The sequence below is a fragment of the Mus musculus genome, chromosome 2 (assembly GCF_000001635.26).
Source record: "Mus musculus strain C57BL/6J chromosome 2, GRCm38.p6 C57BL/6J".
NCBI classification, from domain to species: Eukaryota; Metazoa; Chordata; class Mammalia; order Rodentia; family Muridae; genus Mus; species Mus musculus.
The window spans coordinates 64,940,365-64,958,945 of record NC_000068.7 but is presented as its reverse complement, the minus strand read 5'-3'; the positions used below and the strand labels follow the sequence as shown (position 1 = coordinate 64,958,945).

The window sequence follows — 18,581 nt, the reverse complement described above, 5'->3', positions numbered from 1 at the left end:
TGAAAATCTGTAACAATGCAGGTTGCACGGAGCAATGCGTTTCCTGAATGAGTGGTTAAAAATTTCTCTTCTCAGTGCTTTGCCTGCTCTGTACTTTCCTCTCATTTACAATCTAGCATAGCTCCCGAGTGTCTCTAACTTTTACATTTTCTTAGTTTCTTTGAAATAAAACATGGGGTTGGAAAATGAGAAGCAGGCTTCTCTGACACAGGTGATGAGAGTTTGCTGTAAGAAAACACATGGGGTAGTCAGGAGGTTGAGGGGGCCTTTCCTGCTCGCCCATCCTTCAGTCACCCTTCCTGGGTTTTTGCTCCAGGATACACCATTGCTCCACTGAATCAGGTTCACTGATGCTCAGTCAGGGGTTATACTGTCCTGGATGTGGGCAGGAACACCCTCTAGAGTTTGATCCTGTCCGCTGTAAGCATGGCCACATGGGGAGCAGCGGAAACATCCTTAGAAAGCCAGCCCTGGCCTCCTCCAGATCCACATGTAAGAGGCATGCCCTTATGAACAACAGCCTATTTAGATAACATGGCCCAATGAGATGCCACAAAAATCACTATGTGGGGAACTGCTAAAAACCAGATGAGAAGAAGGAAACTTCAGCGACAATCCTGACTGGCTTTGAACATGTGCTTTCAGACACCAGTGGCTTTGTATCTTGAGACTGCCATATTGAATCAGTTCGTACTTGGACTTTCTTTCCCCAGTACATGAACCTTGCCTTTCCATTTATTTATTTATTTATTTATTTATTTATTTATTTATTTATTATTCGATATTTTCTTTATATACATTTCAAATGCTATCCCAAAAGTTCCCTATACCCTCCCTCCACCCTGCTCCCCTACCCACCCACTCCCACTTTTTGGCACTGGCATTTCCCTGTACTGGGGCATATAAAGTTTGCAATACCAAGGGGCCTCTCTTTCCACTGATGGCCGACTACATCATCTTCTGCTACATATGCAGCTAGAGACACGAGCTCCGGGGGTACTGGTTAGTTCATATTGTTGTTCCACCTATAGGAATGCAGGTCCCTTCAGCTCCTTGGGTGCTTTCTCTAGGTTCTCCATTGGGGGCCCTGTGTTCCATCCAATAGATGACTGTGAGCATCCACTTCTGTGTTTGCCAGGCACTGGAATAGCCTCATACGAGACAGCTATATCAGGGTCGCTTCAGCAAAATCTTGCTGGCGTATGCAATAGTGTCTGGGTTTGGACATGCACCTTTCCTGAACAGAGATATTTTTGAGTAATTATATTTACCATGATGGAAAACAGTTTCAAATTGAATGCCAGGAAAATAAGTTGAATATTTAGTGTGCAGAATGCTCACAGGCCTTGCAATGGATGGATCTGCTCAGCAGGGTTTGATTAAGCCAAGATGACTTAAGCTAGGTTGCTGGGGTATAAGTGTAAATAGTGAATAAATAGAAATTTTTCCCAGACAGGGGGGATGCTTGCTAGAACAGGTGGGAAAGGCACACCACAAAGCCTTGAATATCCAAAATATTCTACTGAAAAGAAGGAGTTCCTTGAAATTCAGGTGGACCATAACTAAGGATTTGTGGGTAGAACACAGATGCAAGTTCCAGGTGGAGTTTTACATGTGACAGGAAAGATGGCTTTCAGGGACATGTTACGCTTTTCCTAGGATCATAGTGACCCAGTCCATCAAACCTTAATTGCATCCTGGAGAGCCACAACCCTTGTCTGATCACTCCCTCCCCCAAGTCCATAGCACAGATCATCCATCAGCCTGAGAATAGGGTTACAACATATGAGTTGTGTTAGGCACACATATTCGGCATACTGCCATGTGCTTCCTTCATATGGGTTGCATCTGCCCAAGGCTGGTGTCTTTGTGATCACTACCAGCTCTGGTCTGCTTCTCCTCGTCCATAGCTCTGAAGAAAAGAGATCCCACACAATGATTGTTGAATGAGTTCTTACAAACACTGGCCTCTGAATAACTACTTTTATCATTGTTGATTTCAAAATGCCTGGCTTGCAAGGTCCTAGGGTTCCTTGCAAAAAGCCAGTGCCAGGACTCTAGCCCAACATCACTGAGCTGGAGAGGGGTCATATTGAAAAGATAGCTGGGGATGGGCAAGAGAGTGCTTCAAAAAAAGTAACATAGCCCCAAGAAGAGGGGTAAGAGGCCCGGATCCAAGGTGAAGGAAGCTTGCATTGTGTCCTACAAATATTTTAATTGCTCATTGTCTGTCTGTCTGTCTGTCTGTCTGTCTGTCTGCCTGTCTGCCTGCCTGCCTGCCTGCCTGCCTGTCTATCTCTGTCTCTGACTCTCTCGGTCTCTGTCTCTCCATCTATATCTCCATCTGTCTCTTTGTCTCTCTGTTTCTGTCCCTCTGTCTCTGTCTGTCTTTCTCTTTCTTTCTCTCTGTCTCTCTTAGCTCAGGCCTGCCTCAAACATACCTTGTATCTAAAGCTGGCCTTGCATTCTGGATCATTTTGTCTATACAACTTTAGTCCTGGGATTACAGCCATGGGCTACTATGCCTGGCTGTAAATATTCTTATACAATTTTTTCAGATAATGTTTTAAGGCCCACAAAGCAGTTTATTCTGTGGAGATATAGTTTTATTGTCAAACACATGCCATTAGAATTATGAATAATGTTTTGTTGACCACATCAATTTCTAAAAGCCATTTTCTAATGTTAGCAAAAAGAAAATTGACAATTTTTGCTTTGACATGAAATTGTTGGGTCAAAGGAATGAACCTTTAATCCTTTCAATAAATATTCACCCATTAATACACAGAATACTTTTTCTTCTTATGTCACCTCTCTACTGGGAGAGAGAGCTTACCTCATTGTGATATAATAAAGTGTACTTAAAAAAAAAAGATAGGACAGGACTGGCATATTGTTCTCTACTGCATTTGTTTGGATTCCTGCCATGTGTGGTTGCTAATATTCCTATGATAGGAAATTTTCTGTACCGCTTTCTCTGCTTTTCTGTTGGTATGCTTCCCCAGATATGCTATTGCTCCATTTTCATGTGCATGCTTATCTTATTAACTTAATACAGATAGTAATTGATCCTGGGAATTCTAATACAGAGCACAGCTTGGTGAATATTATGTTACTGAAGTTGGACATTGTGTGTTCTAATATCTCACTTCTGATTCACAGAGTGTTCACAGAGTGGGCCTTTGCTTCTTGTTCACATGGATACTCCTAGTGGAGTATTGTCCTTGAGGCCATTTAGGGACAAGGACTCCTTCTGCCCATGGCCTTCCTCTCCTCAAAGCCTGTGTAGTTGTTTTCATTCCGTGGGAGGGTGGTGACAGACAATCAGGACATGTGGTAGAATTTTATGGGACAGATCAGGAGACTCACTGTTCCACAGGCTTGTGTTCTGCTGACTAAAACTCAATTCCATGGCCCCACCAATGGGAAGAGAGAAAAGGGATGAAGGACATGCAAATACCTAGTCAGCCCTTGCCTGAGCCTCTGTACCTGAATTGGGAATATCTTTCCAGATAGCCTCACTGTTTTCCGGGTCTCATGGTCATATTTTAATGTAGAATAACCCAAATCTCTTGGATTATTTACAAAATCTAAATATGGAAAGGAAAATGTAGAACATTGATAAGAGGCTCATAGCTTTAATAGACCAGAAAGGTAAAGAAATGAAAGAGTAGTGATTGAATGGAACTTAGTTTAGATGATACAGAAAGGATAGTAGTTGTTGAATAAAGAGACTTTGGTACCCAAGGAAAGTGTGGATGCACAGCATTCAGTCAGCATGTAAGAAAATGAAATGCACAAGGAATTGTACAGGGAATTTATGCCCAGTCAACACATTTGATGACTTATAAGTAGGACATTTGAATGTAATAGCTAATAAAAACTCTACCTATAGAATAGAAAATATTTGAAAGCCATATACCTGATATGGCCTTTCTTTCTCTTCTCTCCTCCCCCTCTCTCTTTCTTTTTTCTTTCATCACTGTTTTTCTTTTTTTCAAGACAGGGTTTCTCTGTGTAACCCTGGATATCCTAAAACCCACTCTGTAGACCATGCTGGCTTTGAACTCAAAGATCAACCCACCTCTGTCTCCTGAGTGCTGGGAATAAAGTAGTGTGCCACCACCACCTGACTACTATTTATTTTCTGCAACTCAATAGAAGAAAGGAATCAGAGTAAGAAATGAACTGCACAAAGTCTCTAAAGACACATGACCATCTGATAGATGTGTATAGAAATCAAAAACTCTTTTAGGTACTGTCTCCCAGAAACCAGAAGCTGTCACTCTGGACATGATATAGACAAAGTGAGAAAGGCCTCTATTCTGATGCGGAAAGAAGGGCATATTAATTAGCATTATGAAAAATGGCACTGTTTCTAAAGAAATTAAACACAGAACTGCCACATGACCCAGTGGACAGATACTCAAAGGAACTGAAATCACTGTCTCTTATAGAAATTTGTAGTTTCATTCACACTGTAATGATCCAATGATATGGAAAACTGACTGTGTCCTACTGATGGGAACAGAAGTAAAAAAGAAGCTGTGGTGTTAATGTACACACACACACACACACACACACACACACACACACACACACACACACATGCTCATAATGAAATATTATTAATCCTTTAAAAGGAGAGGAATCCTGAGTTGGGTGTAGTCACTTTGTCTGTAATCTCAGCATTTGAAAGGCTGTTTTTTTTTTGTTTGTTTTGTTTTTTAAGAATGTTTAGAATTACTTTGGGAACAAATTCTTTATATGTTGGAAGAATTGTTAAAGTTGTGTTAAGGTGTGGTAAGATCCATGCGAAAGTGGGTGGCACTATTCTAAAGGCTGTGGGAGCTCTGAGTTGAGTTACTAAGATGTCCCTCCCTCCCTCTCTCCTTCCCTCCCTCCCTCCCTCCCTCCCTCCCTCCCTCCCTCCCTCCCTCCCTCACTCCCTCCCTCCTCCCTCCCTCTTTCCCCCCTCCCTCTTTCCCTTCCTCCCTCTTTCCCTCTGTTTCTCTGTTTCCTGAATGTGGGTACAGTGGGTCTAGCTAATTCCAGCTCCTGTTGCTATGACATCCCACCAGGGTAGTGCAAATCTCTTGGGATTATGGACCAAAAAGAAACCCATCATTCTTTAAGTTGCCTTTGACAGTTGTTTTGTTGTAAGAAGGGTAACCAAGACAATAAGTGCAAATATCTTAGCTTGTTCTCTTGTTTCTCACAAACACAGGTGATTAAAGTTTACAGCGAGGATGAAACCAGCAGAGCATTAGAGGTGCCCAGTGACATCACAGCCCGAGATGTTTGCCAGCTGTTGATCCTGAAGAACCACTATGTGGACGACAACAGCTGGACCCTTTTTGAGCACCTATCTCACATAGGTTTAGGTAAGGACACAGGATCTCTGTCTAGTGGTTTTCCTAATGGCTACACAACCTACCTCATGGAAAAGACTTTCTTCCCCTGCAGAAAAGCAGACAGATTATGCTGAGGAGTTCAATCCTATTTTAGGGCCATTAGTTTGTGGACAAAGAAGGCACAAAATAGAAACAAAGGTAGAAATGCTGTGAAATTGTCATCTCTATTTAAATCATGATGGCACTAATAAAAGACTATCTTAAATCATGATGGAGATACATCCATGGAACCATATCATGGAGTTAAGTTGCATAGGCAAATCTCATAAAAACAAGAAAGGCTTTCAAGAAGTCAGTAGAAAAAGATTTTGTTTCATCTTCTTGTGAGTTGGTTGGGAATGTATACTCTAATTTTTTTCCTTTGAGAAATAAATAGCATTTTTACATCCAAGACTTAAAAATAGTACTTTTTCAAATATTTAATGGGATGCAATTCTTCTTTTAATTAAATATTAATGATTTATTGGCCTCTAGAGTGGAAATAGGGTTTGGCAACAATTTTATTTTCTTCTTTCTTCTTCTTGTAGATACTAAGGCAGGAAGGAATGCTTTTGTGTTTTTACGTAGATGAGAAAGGAAGGAGTGAGTTATGATGAGTTATTTCATTCATTCAGTTTTGTGTTAGTTTCATATGGTTGCCATGACAAAGTTGGTTGCTTAAAACAATTCTGTTTACGGTTTTATATTCTCGACATATGAAAGCACTACTTTTGGGTGAAATCAAGGTTTGTATTCTTCCCTTGGAGGCTCTAAGATAGCACACTCTCCTTTCCACTCTCGGCTTCTTTCCAGCTTCTCCTAGGCTTCCAGTATTCCTAGGCTTGAAGGTACATTACTCTGATTATTGTTCTTGCTCAGATACCCTAGTTCTCATCTGTCTATGTTGAGTCTCCTGCTTTTGGCCCAGCAATGTTTAGGGTTTCCTATATCACCTGCAGCAGGGCCATCATTTCAGATTTCTGACTTAATCATACCTGCAAAGTCTCATGGTAGTCTTTTGAGGGAAGGTGTTCAAGGTGCCACCAATTGCTTCTCTTTTTATCCTATAGCTGTTACTAAAATGTCATCAAAATGGTTTCTCATAGCTTACTGTTGACATCCGGGTTACTTCCAATGTTTAATTTAGAGAACTGTAGAGAAATTTTATACTGCTCAGGACAGTTTTCACTTTCTGACATAACTACCGAAGCATAAAATTTTACCTTTACATCATTTGTTCTGGGGTTTATAAGCCAATGAAGCATTCCAAAGCTAGGTCCAGTTCTGAAGAGAGCTCTGCCCTTTCCTCATGAGATGAAATTGAGAAAAATGATAAAAACAACAGAGATTGGGTGACTGGATTTAAAAAGACTCTGGGGTTGGGGAGGTGGCTTAGTTAGTAACATGCTTGGGGTATGAACATGAAGATCTGAGTTTGATCCAAACACCCACTTAGAAATCCAGATGTAGTAACCCCATTACTAGCTAGGTCTAGATAGCAGATCCTCGAAACTTGCTGGTATAGATTGTTCTGCCAGCTTTAGGTACAATAAGAGGTCATTTTTTTTTTTTAAAGAGGACAGATCCATACTCTCTCCTCGATATGTGTGCATTTTGCTTATTGTGCTTACACACATACGCTGTTGTGTGACTTTTCCTGCATAGACGTTCACAAATTTCTCCTTTTCCCAGAAAACGAGCTGGCCATAGACAAAGTATCAGTTCCACCAAAGTTACACTGGGAGGACAAAAGAGTTGTGCTTACTTACTGAAGTATGGGTCAGGGTTACTTACAGGAGCAGAAGTGTGGCCAGATGCATAATGAAGAAGCTGCAAAGCCTGGCACTCTCTCTATGACTTGCAAGGAACTTGACAGATAATAGTGTCTGGTCCTGACAGCTAAGCCAGTCAGTATCTTCCTGTCATCCTAGCCACTCAGACTCCCCTTAGTTGCCCACTGCTTTCTGGACCTTGGGGCAAGGCATGGGGTAGGGGTGGGTTGTGAGTCTTGAAAGTTTCAGGAACTTCCCCAGACTTGTGAGTTGTTTATTTCCGGAGTCTCTAGAGCCTCTTTCCAGGAAGGGACATTGTTTGGAAGAAATTGTTATACAGCACACTGGCACAGACAGAGTGTCCTGAAGACCCCTGGGGACAGACACCTGTATTGTTGCATCCAGTTTTTGATACTTGTGACTACAGAGTGTGAAACAAAATACCCTCTGAGGTGCCAGAATTCTGGAGGTGGGCCAGAGTTGCCCCTACTAAACATTGGCTTTTTCCATAGCCCCTTATGATGAGAGCTTAACTTCTACTCCTGATAACTAATCTACAAGAAGGCTAATTCCCAGTAGATACTTGCCATATTCCAAATAATTTCATTACCTATTCATCTCTTAATTAACATACTATATAAATGCTGTGTTTTATACTTTTATCTTTTTTTTCTTTCATCTTAGGATACTTTGAAAACATTTTCCATTATAGTCAATATAATTTATGCCTGAGAAAAAGCTTCAAAATTCAGAAATAAAACTCTGTTCTGTAAACAAGGGCACCATGCTCACAGAGAACCGGCCAAGTATTTATACTAAGGAATGAAATGCATTTTTTAAATTGCAGAATCTTAAAATAGAGCCTTTGAAATAATTATGAGCGCCACACTAAGTTTAAACTTTTAGGCATTGATATAGATGTGCTTCTTCATGATTTCGTGCGTTTTCTAGATATTACTGAAATAAAGTCAAAATACCTGAATATCACCTCCTGGATTCATAAGTCACGTGTCAGATCAGATGCGATGAGGAAGACATCTTCTTTAAGACCTTCATTGCATTGATTGTCTTTCACCTTTATTATAACCTGGGTTACATATCCAAAAGAAATAGCTGTAAGCACTAATTTTACTAGAGCACTAAATGATTTAATAATAGATGAGGAGGCTAAAATAGTCTTTGGGGATGTGGTCTGTGGTCTTCCTCAGCATCAGACCAGCAAGTGTATCTTGGTCATGTTTGCATTGGAGACCCTTATCAGTAGTCCATGCATCTGGTTGGTGCAATGAGTTTGTGTTTGTTCCCTGAATAGGCTGTAAAAGAAGGAGGTAGTAGCTGTCATATCACACACACGCATTAATACACGAAAGAAAGGCTATGGTTCTATGTCAGAAACCAGGACCTGGTGCCCACTAGGCAAGTCCTGTACCAAGAGCAGGTATTCCCCATCATGAAAAATATTTCTTTTTTTTTTTTAATTTATTTTTTTTAATTAGGTATTTTCCTCGTTTCATTTCCAATGCTATCCCAAAAGTCCCCCATACTCACCCCCCCCCGATCCCCTACCCTCCCACTCCCCCTTTTTGGCCCTGGCGTTCCCCTGTACTGGGGCATATAAAGTTTGTAAGTCCAAAGGGCCTCTCTTTCCAGTGATGGCTGATTAGGCCATCTTTTGATAAAAAATATTTCTAAACATAAGAATAAGCAGCTCCCTGTACATAATTGGGAATCAGAAATTCCAAATTAAATATAAATAATTTCACAACATTGAGATGACTTCTACTAGCATTTTAAGACTCTAAATATTTTCTCCGTCTACTCAATCCATCATTTTCACTATGTAACCCAGGCTAGCCCCAAATTTGCCATCATCCTCCATCAGCATCCGCAGGCCTGGGATTACAGGTGTCTTCCTGCACATTTGAGTTTGTGTGTTGTTTTAATGCGGTTATTACTTGTATTCGGTTGAATAAACTATTTCAGCTCACTGAAATATGGTTTGTGGGGGTTGTAGGCCTCACCTTTCACTTGTAAATCAGGAAATCTCCCCTTCCCCTGGTTACCTCTTCTGAACACTTCAGCTGCTATTCATAGACAGCTTTTGTGTGTGTGCCTTGAAGCTTTGAACCCAGTATCAATGCTTCATTCTGGTGCCAGCTCACTAGTGGGTTCTTTTTCTGTCAGTTAAAGGATTAAAAGACAGAGCTGGGGACCACTGAGTCTACAGGGTTTTAGGTTTTTATCTGGACTTAGGGTGGCCTACAACTTGGTTCTCCAACCCTTTATCATTTAGCATTGTCTGGGGCACCATTGTGAGGCGGGAGTGGGGGGTTGGGGGGGATGAGTCTCTGTCTCTGCAGCTGTTGATTGGCTGGGCTGAGACTGGGTGCTGCCATGATTTCTGCTCTTGGCAGGTAACAGCTTCAGAGAGACCCACCACATGCAGGGAAAAAGAGCTTTGCTCAGGAGGAACAGAAACTCACCCTGGGGACAAAAGAGCCACAGCAAGAACAAAGAGAAGCATGGCGTGTTGCTGGGGTGGCTTCTCCCAACCCAAAGCCCAGAGCCTCAAATATCCTGTGACCAAAATATATACTCCTGAAAATTTTAATTGGCTAAATCATTGAGATCAAGTACCTGACCTCATTCGGGCTTATGTGTTTGAATTGCCCAGTGGTGGAGTGTAGTATGATCGGGTTCTGATAATGCAGTTTTACTGATACCAAGTTTAAAATGTCACTGTATCAACACATTGCAATAGTCCCAGCTCTGTACTTTCCTTGCCAGCCACTGGATGTCACTATAGTTCCCCAGATGGAGCTCTCTGCTGTCACAGTGGAGCAAGTGAATGTGTGTGTGTGTGTGTGTGTGTGTGTGTGTGTGTGTGTGTGTGTGTGTGTTGGGTGTGGCATCAGTTTCAACTCCTCTGGAACTTAATGGGATCCATGTTTGTCTTGCTCCCATTTGGATTCCTAATTGAAGCTGTGGTCGAAGGCAGCGGCAATTAATACCATACCTCGAGCTCATACCTACATGGTCTTCAGAAAAAAAGGATTAATTGTGTTTTAGTATCGTTGCTGCAGCGCCTGAGATTTCCATTGTGGATACTACTGTGGAGTGGCTTTAATAAGCAGAATGAATGGCCAGAGGATTTTAATGAAACCGTTTTTACAATGTGCAGTCATGTCCACACCATCTCTCAAAGCCAGGAGGAGTTGTGCAGTGCAGGCGGCTTGCTGCTACCTGCTCTGAAGCTACGACCAAACCTTTTTTTCCCCTTTTGTTTCAAACAAAAGAGTCTCAGCATTTCCCCAATTGGCTGGAGCCGACATGCAGTTGCGCAGTCTGTACTGTTTATAAGTTAGCAGTTTGCAGAGTTCTCTACTCAGAACCTCAGTTAAAGCCCGGACATGTTAATGTCCGGACATGTTCTGGACATAGCATCATGTGCCTTGACTTCCTGTGCTCTCAAAAGTGATGTCTTGCTGGTATATAGAGTCTTTATTGGAAAAAAGTAGGGATAACATGCGAATAAAACTGCATTTGGGTTCCTTGACAGGTTCCCAGAGCTGTCTGAATTCCTGCTATCTCCCACTTCAGGTATTATGGTAGTCTCATAGCTGGCCCACTCCCAATTGGGTACCAAGTTTATCCATCTGGGTGTGGACTTGAGTCTTTATAGGTTTTTATTTTTGTTTTTTGTTGTTTTTAAATTTTATTTAATCTTTTTTTTTTTTAACACTTCTGATTTTATTCCCCTCCCAGTCTACCCTCTGACTGGTTCCCATCCCATACTTCCTCCTTACCCTCTGTCTCCATGAGGATGGCCACCCCCCCCCCCCACCAGACCTCTCCACTCCCTGGGGCCTCCAGTCTCTTGAGAGTTAGGCGCATCTTCTCTGACTGGGCCCAGGCCCAGCATTCCTTTGCTGTATATGTGTTGGGGGGGCCTCATATCAGCTGATGTATGCACCCTGGTTGGTGGTTCAGTGTCTAAGAAATCTCGGGGATGAAGGTTAATTGAGACTGCTGGTCCTTCTACAGGATTGCCCTCCTCCTCAGCTTCTTCCTGCTTTTCCCTAATTCACCCACAGGGGTCAGCAGCTTCTGTTCATTGGTTGGGTGCAGATATCTGCATCTGACTCTTTTAGCTGTTTGTTGGAGGGCAGACATGCTAGGTCCCTTTTTGTGAGCACTCCATAGCCTCAGTAAAAGTGTCAGGCCCTGGGGCCACCCCTTGAGCTGAATCTCACTTTCGGCCTGTCGCTGGACCTTCTTTTCCTCAGGCTCCTCTCCATTTTCATCCCTGCAGTTCTTTCAGGCAAGAACAATTATGGGTCAGAATTTTTACTGTGGGATGGCAACCCTGGAGGTGGGCTCTACAAGTTCCCTCTCTCTTCTTGTACGGCATTTCATCTGAGGTCGCTCCCTTTGAGTTGTGAGAGTCTCTCACCTCCCAGGTCTCTGTTACATTCTGGAAGGTCCTCCCTCCTCCTACCTCCCGAGGTTGCCTGTTAGTAACTGTTCAATATGCTTTTCCAGTCCACTGGAGATTGCATGCATACAAGCTTTGAAAGAAAAATGAGTCTTTCTATGGGTATAAGTTGCCATTGTGGGTCTGAATTAATGTATAGATTATTTTGATTTGTTGAAACATGAATTTAAAGGCCTGTGAACCTTCCAGATAAAGCGCCTTAATTTCTCTCTGAGTTTCCTTAGGGAGTTAATATGACTGGGGATTTTCTGGGGTTTCTTGGTGGTCGTGAGTAGCACCGTTGGGTTAAGAAGTCCTTTAGAAATTGAGGCCCAGTTTATTATTTGCTTCTCTGATTCGGGTTTTGTTTTGCTTGGTCGGAGACTGTTCATTTTGATCTGGAAATAAGATTGACAAAATACAGGTGGTTTCAACCCAGCTCTGGGAAGTACGAGGGACTTTTGTGGCCTGAGGTTTTCTTGCAACAATGGTGTAGGAAGGCTGTTTCCTGGGTGCATTAGAGGTAAAAGGCACTTTGTTTCTTCTCTTATCAAGTGATGAGAAGAACAGGGGCTCAGCTTCTATTTGAGCCCAAATGCATCGCTTTTAGTGGATTCAGGGAACAAATCCAGGCAGAAGGTCACAGGTGAGCTCTTCCATTCTTGGCGGATTGAAGTTCCTTAAAAGACTTTGAACTTAAATCAACAGTTTCAGAAGGCACTTTTCTTCTTTTTTCTCTTAAAGAAAAAGTTCTCGAAAATTAAACAGAAAACAGAACTACTTCGTAACTTTTTTTTTTCTAACTGCAAGACCCTGCAGATAAGTTAGAAACAAAAATAAAATGTAAAACAACAGGAAGTTCTTATTTTTGTTGTAAACATTTCTTCCCCTTTCATTCTCTTACTGCCTGTTTTGAAATAATTTAAGGAGACATGCCTATAGGGTTTTTGTTTTTTTTAAAACTTACCTATGAGTGATGTTTGGTGATTACAATTCACTTTCTGATTTCTGAAAGATAACTTCAGAAAGGTTTTTTTGTTTTGTTTTTTGTTTTTTTGTTTTTAATAGGCTTAACCAGTTATTGGTTAGGTATTTAAAAAGGTAGGCAATATAGCATTTGGGAGTGAAATGATTTTTTTTCAGCATGTGTTGATTGCTTTTGTGTGTTTCTGACCAAATGCCCACCCACTTAACACAGGAAGCCTTTATTTTGGCTCATGGCTCTGGACGGTTCCATTCCTGGTCATTTCGCTCATGCTTCTGTGCTGTAGTGAGCAGGCTGTCATGGCTGCAGGAGCACATGGAGAAGGGAGACAAAAAGGGACCAGGGGCAAGACAACTCTCCTGTTCCCAGTGACTTGTTTCCTCCATCTTTGTGACACTTTCTAACACTTACTTCCAAAGTCTCCCAGAATAACCCCACCAACTGGAAGATCAATTGTTCAACTCCTGAGTCAGTATGGATCATTTCATAATTCAAACTCCGGCTCCAACTGTAACAACTTTCAGTAACATTTTAACAGAGTATCTAAGTTGATTTTTGTTTTGTTTTGTTTTTTGTTTTTTGTTTTTTGTTTTTTGTTTTTTGTTTTGGTTTTTCGAGACAGGGTTTCTCTGTGTAGCCCTGGCTGTCCTGGAACTCACTCTGTAGACCAGGCTGGCCTCGAACTCAGAAATCTGCCTGCCTCTGCCTCCTGAGTGCTGGGATTAAAGGCGTGCGCCACCACCCCGGCCCTTAAGTTGATTTTTATGAAGTTAAAAAACAAAATAAAAACAAAAACCATAAAACAAGGTCTTTAAAATAATAGAGATGGATCTGTATGAATGAGCAGCACTTATGGCTGTTTCTGGAATGGCGACTCAAAGGTCGGAGTTCATTCTGGGATTTGAGCACAGTATCAAAAGTTATGTTTTAGAGAATTAATGGGTTCTTTTTTTTGTACTTAAAAGTCTGGAGCTACTTAGATGGATTACTTAGTTGGCTAAAATTGGTTTGGCTTTAGTATATGAAAGAGGACAGTTGAGACAAATTCACTGGGTGCCATGGGAGCCGTTTGTCTCTTTGCATTGTTAGGTCTTGGTAGCGTGGATGTGGCAGTGCCTGGGCTTTCACACTGGTGTTCTGAACGCTTCTCTTTCTGTACACATGGCCTGTCTTTCTTTCAGGACTACACTTCAGCATCTCATGTCTTTTTGTTGAATGTAATGCTATTCACACCTGTATTTAGTGAGCTATCTCACTAACAGAAAACAAATACTGTAAACTGTGATTAGCTGATCATCAGTGGTCCATGCCAGGGTTATGTAGATCTCTGGACCTGTCGTCCTTAGTGAGATGAAATTGACTGGGGGATGGCACACAACAGTGCACCTAAATTGAGATGCTCAGTTATGAATGTATAAAGAATATCTAATGTGCTATATTTTTTAAAAGCCAAATTCCATAGTGAGAAAACTTCATTGTCAGACTTGTATATGAGGTAAAAATAAACATAGCTGAATTCAGCCCCATGAAATTTTATAGGCTTTGTCTATACGATCTGGAGGCAGGTCATTTCTTTAAATGAATAGGACAAACATTTTGCTTTCTTAAATACAGTCTTAAACTTTGATTGCCCATTTTTAGCATTTTTCTTAATATTGTGATGTTAGTTTTTTCTAACTTCATTGTTCACATTATTGAAATATTCAGTGCTATAGATCTGTAAAATTTCCAGAGGTATTTCTTGCTTATCTTTTCTTTACAAAGTTATTTTTTGGCTGTGGGGTATGAATATTTGTATGTGTGCATGAGCTATTCAGTGACCATACCCACCACACTTTATTATTTAGTTTCTTATTCATGGTGGCTGTTCAAATACAGCTTGATTTTTTTGTTTTGTTTTGTTTTGTTTTTGTTTTATGTTTTTTTGTTTTTCAAGACAGGGTTTTTCTGTATAGCTCTGGCTGTCCTGGAACTCACGCTATAGACCAGGCTGGCCTTCAACTTAGAAATCCACCTGCCTCTACCTCCCAAGTACTGGGATTAAAAGTGTGTGCCACCATTGCCCAGCCTCAGCTTGATTTTTTTTCTAACCCATTTTGTATTTGACTTTGAACACATCCAAATACAAATGATCTAAACTAGTTCCATGGAAGGTTAAAATTGGATAACTCAAAATCCGACTTTTATTTTTATTCTCTTTACTTTCAGAACATAATTGTGTGTTTTCAAAAGATTAGCAAATATTTACTGGACACATTTGAAAGTAAAAAAGAAAAATTGATAATAAAAACTATAGAAGATGAGCGAGTGACTTATACTTTTCCTGTTTATAGAATTAGGAGTGGGTATTATGCAGGGAGAGTGCCTACTGTTGGAACTTTTTTATGCAGGAGGAAGCAGTCCTCTGCAGGAGAGGTCATCTGTTTTGATCAGGCAAGAGGGTTCAGTCTACCTGGGTAGGCTGGCTAACTTGAAAACAGAAGCATAAACTTTCTTATTAGATTATTATGATAATTTTGTAAGGATGCTACAGCAGATTACCAGAAACCTAATGAACCATCCAATGGATATGGAGGTGTGCATTTCCACCATTCTGGAGGGTCTCATTCCTTCAAAGGGTTCTAAAGGGAACCTGACTCTTGATTCTTCTAGGCGTAGAGTGCTCCTGCTGTTTCTTGGCTTGTGGTCCTGTTGCTTAGTCTCTGTTTTCAAGTCTGTATCACAGACGTGCATAATACCCTTTGCTGTCTATATCAAACCCCTTTCTGTCTGTGGTTTCAAGGATGCTTACAGATGGATTGAGAGCCCAATTCTTTATTCCTCAACTCTATATGTTTGTCATTAGACAGCTGCAAATGCTTTGTCATGTAAGATGACATTTGCAGGCTTTTTGGAGTTAGGCCCTGATATCTTTAGGGACATTATTCAGTCTTCTTGGGGAATTATAAACATTAAATACAGTAGTGTGCTCACAGATTGAGACACGCAGAGTTGTAATTTCTTTCTGTAACTGAAACGAATTTTGGTCCCTGTATCTCCTCCTGCCTTCAGAACAGCAGAGGAGACTTTAACCTTATAGTGTTTGTGTGCTGTACAGATTGTTCCTTTGGGGTCAATAATTCAGATTCTGCTGGTGAGTTGCCTTTGGTTTGAAATGCTTATATTAGACAACTGAGACCACGTTTACCTTTTCAGCATCCTGGTGGGGCACTTCATTCTCAACCAAGGTATTTGTCTTTTTCACTGTTTTCTTCATGTCCTGGAAACTCCTGCTTGTTTCTTTCTGAAAATCACAGATCTTTTAAACCTAGGGTTTTGGTTTGTTTTTTTTTTTGTTGTTTTGTTTTGTTTTGTTTTGTTTTTTGTTTTGTTTTTTCTTTTAGCTCTCCCATCTTCCCTCTGGAGACTTAATGCTCTCCCACCCTTTCTCCACACTGGGAGGCTGTGAGCTTGCATTGCTCTTGCTTCTATTTGATACATGACTTCTTGAGGAAAAAAAAAGCAAGCCTATGGTTCAACTTACTCAACACATTTCAAATTTCAGGGAGCCTGATATCCTGAAAGTGTTCCTGCTCCTGAAGGGGACCAGATAGGGTCGTTGTTCATGATCCAGGATCTGACTTCACTCTCTTTCTCCTTCATTATTCTCTCACCTCTATCTCCAATCTCATGAAAGGATGGATCCCTGTATGGGGCAGCAGAGGGCCATGATTCTTTCTAAGCAATTATATCTGCCAAAGATTGATTAAATTTGTATTGAAGTTTAACCATCAAGAAAATGTCTGTTGCTTTTCCCTCTCTGTATTGATATACATTCAGGGTGTGGCATCCGCTCCTTCCTTATTTTTAGGGTAAGGAAACTGTACAGAGGAACACATGTTGCTGAAAGTCAGCAAGTGAGTCATTATTGTTGCTCTGAATTTCTTTCCCTGGCAGAATATTTTCCCTGCAGTTACAAAGAATATAGGACATCGAACGTGTACTCGTTTTAGCTTGGAAGCATCAGCTACGGTTTGTGAGAAAGATGAGCAGAGGTCAACAGTACTCAGAGACTGCTAGCAATACAACTTTGCACTGTAGTTTATTGATCTCTGGGTCTCATCCGCTTGTGGCTCAGTTTACCAGTTCCTTCTTACTATACAATCCTTCCAGGTGTAGACAGAGAAGCTTGCTGTCTTCCGTGACTTGTCCTTTTTTCACACTTTTGGAGTATTCCTTCCAATCCCACTGCTTAGATAGACCTTCAGGATGTATTGAGATTGTGCCTGCCTCCCTCCCTCCCTCCCTCCCTCCCTCCCTCCCTCCCTCCCTCCCTCCCTCCCTCCCTCCCTCCCTCCCTCCCTCCCTCTCTTCCTTCCTTCCTTCCTTCCTTCCTTCCTTCCTTCCTTCCTTCCCTCCCTCCGTCCCTCTCTTCTTTCTTTCTTTCTTTCTTTCTTTCTTTCTTTCTTTCTTTCTTTCTTTCTTTCTTTCTTCCTTCCTTCCTTCCTTCCTTCCTTCCTTCCTTCCTTCCTTCCTTTCTCTCTCTCTCTCTCTCTCTCTCTCTCTCTCTCTCTCTCTCTTTCTCTTATTTCTTCTTTCTTTCCTTCTTTGTTTCTTTCTTTCTTCTTCCTCCTTCTTCTCCCTTCATTTTATTTCGTAAAAACAAACCTACTATTACCATGTGTTAATCTCCTCTGCATCATCTCTGCCCTGGTTAACTCCAATTAACCTCCTACATAGACTTTATGTTAAAAATCAGTTCTATACTCAACAACAATGTGATGCAATTCAAACCTGCCATTATACTGTCTCCTGTAAATCCTGTATGTCCGGGGAGTACAGGACTTCAACCCCACCCCCTACTGTCTCACCTCCTGATGTCTCCTCTCCTGGTGCTGTCCTGTCATTCACTCAGCATCAGTTGTGCTAACCTGGATGCTGTGCTTCAAACATCCCAGCCTTGTCCTCTCTCCAGGGGCTCCCTTACTACTCTGCTGTGTGTGTTTGGCTCTGGCCTTTTCCTCTGCATCTTTGCTGGAAGATCACCCTCTCTACAAGCACTTCTCTGTAAGGAAGTGGACTCTTTCCCTTGCACTTACCACATTATGTCTTCCTTGCTCCATATTTTTCTGTCGCGTTTATTGCTGTCTTTAAAAGGCTCCCATTTGGTTAATTTTTTTTTATTATTATACTGGTTTTGTTCCCTTTCAAAACTCCCAGGTCCAAAAGGTCCAAGAGGAGCACTGAACCCATGCTGGCCTTTGGTGACAATTAGAATGGAGAGATGAATGGATAAGGTGTAATAGGCAGATCTTGTAGTTTTATCTCCTGTGAAGTAGAAATTGATATGCACCTAGGGCATAATTCCCATGGGTACAGATAGTTTAGGGCAACTGCCATGACACCAGTGTCCAGACTCAAGATAAGGTTCAAAGAACAGCTGGAAGTTTAGGCATTAGTAAAGAGGTTCTGTGAGAGAAGATGGGGTCCATTTGAAATGTGACATTGGGGATGGTCTTGGGTGGTTTGTTGTTCTTGAGGGGCACATGGAGACCCCACAACTGATAGTTGGGACTATCAGGAGTGAAAGATACAGAGTGGGAGACAGAAAAAGATGCAGAAGGGACTAGTAACTTTACATTTTTTTGAGAGATTATGGCCAAAATGATATTAATAGTCACAATGACAAGATTTTTCAGAAGAACAAGTACTTCAAGGTTTGAAAGGAAGATAACTGTAAGTGTAGTAAGCATACTATCACATTGAGGTAGAAAGCATAAGTAAAATTGACCATCTTAATCAATGTAACTATGCAGTTCAGTGGGCTTATGTGCAACATATGGCCCATGGAACCATAGCCCCATAGAACCAGCATTTCTCTGCAGAAGCTCCTCTTTTCACAATGGAACTCTTTCCTACTTAACAATGCTCTTTCTAGCCTCATACCCAGCCTTAGAAACTGCCACTCTACACTCTGT

At 41.3% G+C, this 18,581-nt stretch overlaps 1 protein-coding gene across 2 annotated transcripts in view; it reads left to right on the top strand.

Moving 5' to 3' along the window:
• Grb14 (growth factor receptor bound protein 14) overlaps nucleotides 1-18,581 on the top strand; it is a 110,291-nt gene that overhangs the window by 63,821 nt on the left and 27,889 nt on the right. For both annotated transcript variants that reach the window (XM_006499883.4, NM_016719.1), the window contains one exon: nucleotides 5,228-5,384. In XM_006499883.4, the coding sequence (XP_006499946.1) occupies nucleotides 5,228-5,384 (157 nt within the window). The remainder of the gene's footprint in view (nucleotides 1-5,227; nucleotides 5,385-18,581) is intronic.